Raw genomic sequence first — 3,910 nt, forward strand, 5'->3', positions numbered from 1 at the left:
TGAATTTGAATGTAGATTATTGTAAAAGGAACAGATTTACTTTGTAAAAAATGTGTGTTTATTTTACTGTGTAATATTTCAGTATTATGTTAATTGATTACCTTCTGGATACAGTCAACAACAATAAAGTGGAGAAAATTAATTTCTGTTGTTCATTCTGTTAATTGTTTCATTGATTTAACAGAAAATTCTCACCTGGTTTGTCTTATTTTAAATTCTACTTCCTTTATGTAGCAAAAAAGCTTTCCTCCTTTACGATGTCATACTGGTCACCAGGCATGTCACAGTGCACACATGAAGCTTTATTGCAATGCAATTTATTTTTGCATATTAAAAGAAGTGAACACCCCCACATTTTAAAGCGCGCTATTGCAGACCATCATCAGAGAACCCAGACCGGACCGGAGAGTTCCGGATGCAGGACACTCGGACTAATAGTAGAATGGGATGTCGTTCATGCAGAAGTCGGGCTGCAGGCTTTCAAAGGTGCAGTCAGACTTATCCATGGCACAGCGGCCACAGTAACAGCTCACGGCCACCGGGTAGCTGACGACCGGGTCCACGCCAGGGGGGCAGTCCGGGAGCTCAAAGGTCTTGTAGTACAGTTTGTGGTATGTGCACACGTGCTGGTACATGTTGTTAAACGGTGTCTTAATGTTGGCATCCTGGTGTAAAGGAAAAACAAACAAACAAACACAAAAACAATCACACCCAGGAGCAAAAATACAAAAGATTTTGTCCCTGCCCAAATACTTATGGACCGAGCCAGGCTTTTGCACATGCAGGGTCTAGTAAGTCGATGAATCTAGCATTCTGGGTTCTGCTCTGTACTAGGTCGTGCTAATATATCCTTTAGCACGTTAGCATTTGTCATGTGGACTACCTTGGTGATGCAGTATCCGCTGCAGATGGTCGTTTGCACCGGGTGGCATTTGGGACAACCCTCCTTCTCCACTGACACCGTCTGGTTGATGAGCTGACATGGTGGCAGATGGAAGGCGGTGGCTAACGGGACAAAATGTAAGTTTTTATTAAAGGCAAAAAGTATAACGACTGCAGGTAACAAAGACACAAAAATGAAGATTGAGTCAAATAGCTGCCACAGTGATTTTGCTCATTTTCAGCAATAAACTGTAGAACATCTCGGCTGGCTATATGCTAAATAGTCAAGTTAGCATCCTTAGTGAGCGACAGTCATAACTGAATTTGTCCTTTCTCTTTGCAGTCAAAAAGTGTTGAAATTTCTGAATGTGGAACTGAATATGACCAGCTACTTTCTGTTGTTACGTCTTTCTTTAAAGGACAATAGCACCACCTACTGTCTTGTTTTTGCATCTAGTTTATTTGCTATTTTCCAAAAAAAAAAAAAAATCATATTTGCATTTAGATGTATTTAAAATAGAATATTTGCACATTTACTATAAATTCTGTACACCTTTAAATCATCGCAACCACACTGCCCCCCCCCCCCCATACCACAAGAAAAAACCTGGAGCCGCCATTGTTTCTTTTATTTTTTTATTTTATTTTATTTTTTTAATAACATAATATTATAATACAAAATATAAAAATTTTTATAGGCACTCTCGCTGTTGTACCTGCTGGAGCCCGAGGCCAAAAGGAAACTGAGGACCCCAGAATCAGAGTCAGGATGAGGGACGGCATCACTCCACACACCAGAACAAACATCATCCTGAGAGAGAAAGAGAAAAAAAACTCTTATCGGCGCAAACAACAAATTTCATGGAGGTTGGCTGCAAAGTTTTGTTGTGATCCTTTTACCAGACAATTAAATAAAGTAAAATAGAAATGGGATAAAATGGAATGAAGTCCACCAAATTTGAGATTTTTAGTGATGCTGGTAGAAATGAGAAGCAGACTCAGACTCAGTGTCTGAACACGTTTGTGTTAAAGGTGTCAGATGACTTACCGGTGTGCTGTCTGCAGGATCTGTGCTGAAATCTTCAGTCCTGGTCTGCATTTATAGAGCACCGGGGGGCCCCTGGTATCCAGGATGGAACCCTCTCCTGTGTCAGACCGCATCAGTCTGCGTTACCGGATCCAAAGTGACGGAACAAAACAAAACCATTCTGTTTCCATGATGCTTTAATCTGACCGTAGACGGTCATCGTCCTGCACAGATGAGTGCCTTGCTCAAAGGCGCAGTGACAGAAGTTGTGGGTGGATGGGTGGGTATGGTGGCCTCTTGATGCAAAACGCAACAGCATTTTAGAAAACTATATTTAAAAAAAAAAAACATAAGAAACCAGCTGAGAAAATTCCTGCACAGGTTTCTGAAGCTGCTGGGCAGAAATACAAGCCACTAGGGGGAGTATATGCAAATTCACAGCCTCTAAAATGCTTTTACAATGTGGCACAAAAATGTTTGTGCCACATTACAGTTTGTATTTGTGTATGTTACCTGTACATATTTAATTGTGTATGTTACCTGTACGTATTTAATTAAAAGTTAAAAAATAGTGTGGAGAGTGAAAGCCTGTTTAAATCAATGTTGTAGATAAAAAACAGAAACAGGCTCGCAACTGATAAAACAGAGAAGCTGCTTTTCATCAAAATAAATCTGCCCTCACACTTTCAAAAAAGGCTTTTAGTTTTTGATGGACAGTTTCAGTTATTGGTGTTGTATAGTTTTTGAAGTTACATTTCAGTGAAATGTCTGGCAGTGTCATGTTTGTTAAACACACAATGTTAAAGGACAATTTGTTGTTGTCAAAAAGTGATGTTACATGATTAAAGTGAAATGTTTGTTAATAAAAACAAAGTTAATGATACTGGGAGCATTTACAGTAAAAAAGTAAAGAACTGATGAATAAAACATGTTTTCAAAGTCATCATAAAACTGTAATGGTATCATTAAGTATTCGTATTTGTACTCTGTATCGACAAGTACACAAATGTTTGTACTCGGTGCATCCCTAATACAAATGTTTGCCGTAAAGATGGAATTTTTAAAAAAAAAGTGAAGAAAAATAAGAAAAAAGTTAAAGAAGAAAGATAAAGAAAGAAAGAAAAGAAAATACAAGAAAGTTTAAGTTTGATTACTTAATGTTGCCACAATTTCTTGGTCATTACGTTCCACTGTAAAAACAAACAAACAAACAAAAAAAAACAGAACAATAAAAAGGAAGAGCAGCAAATTTGACTTTTTATGTTTGTATTCACGGTGGAAAAGGATGCTTACTACTACTATGTTTTTAATATGTTATCATTAATATCACTGATATTATCACACTGTCATTTAATTAAAGGCGCAAATTCCACAGGAGCAATGAGTTGTGCTACTTTCAGACCCCTCGGAATCTTGGAAAGACCCGACACACACACACACACACACACGCACAAATCCCTATTTCCAGAAAAAGTGCCTTTGTGAGATTACCTCAGAGCCTATCACAGTAGCGCTAGGCTAACTTTATCTTGGGTTAAATGAAATCATCAAAGACGTTTTAGCTAATGTGTGGTGCTGCTAGCTTAACTAACTGTACATAGAATGTGAATATACATTACACACAGCACTAATATGCTGTCAAAATGTGATTTTAAAGATGCATTTTCAACATTTGTAATATATTGTTGTCTAACCAGTCGACAACATGGTTGCCATGGCTGTGACGTCAACTCACAACCCTTTGGTTGCTCCATTTCCTCACAAGTTTCCAAGTAACAATTTCAGCCCATCTGAGTGTTCAAGGCATTTTTCCCCAAACTAGAGGTCGAAATCTGCGACCTTCCGAATGTTTTGAAGCCCCCCACACACACACCAAAACTTTCTTGCTCCGCCCCTGTTGCCTGGGTAACCTGTGCTGGTGAAGAGTGGTGTTTTGGGTCACGGTGACACGCTGTTGCATCCTTTCCTTTGGAGACATATAATTCCTTTCTGACAGGTTGA

At 38.7% G+C, this 3,910-nt stretch overlaps 1 protein-coding gene across 1 annotated transcript; it reads right to left on the bottom strand.

Moving 5' to 3' along the window:
* Window positions 1-308: 308 nt before the first annotated feature.
* lhb (luteinizing hormone subunit beta) lies at window positions 309-2,058 on the bottom strand. Its single transcript, XM_034185450.1, has 4 exons — window positions 1,931-2,058; window positions 1,599-1,693; window positions 884-1,005; window positions 309-665 (listed from the first exon to the last, which is right to left on the bottom strand). The coding sequence occupies exons 1-4, from the start codon at window positions 2,041-2,043 to the stop codon at window positions 432-434; spliced, it is 564 nt and encodes a 187-aa protein (XP_034041341.1). The 5' UTR covers window positions 2,044-2,058; the 3' UTR covers window positions 309-431.
* Window positions 2,059-3,910: the final 1,852 nt, after the last annotated feature.

This window comes from Thalassophryne amazonica, chromosome 13, assembly GCF_902500255.1.
Source record: "Thalassophryne amazonica chromosome 13, fThaAma1.1, whole genome shotgun sequence".
NCBI classification, from domain to species: Eukaryota; Metazoa; Chordata; class Actinopteri; order Batrachoidiformes; family Batrachoididae; genus Thalassophryne; species Thalassophryne amazonica.

Bases quoted from the DNA above. Each gene is read 5' to 3' on its own strand.
- lhb (XM_034185450.1), bottom strand. From the start codon at position 2,043: ATGCGGTCTGACACAGGAGAGGGTTCCATCCTGGATACCAGGGGCCCC. The intron at 1,694-1,930 runs GTAAGTCATCTG...TTTCTCTCTCAG, and splicing joins ATCCTGCAGACAGCACACCG to GATGATGTTTGTTCTGGTGT. The intron at 1,006-1,598 runs GTACAACAGCGA...TTGTCCCGTTAG, and splicing joins TTGGCCTCGGGCTCCAGCAG to CCACCGCCTTCCATCTGCCA.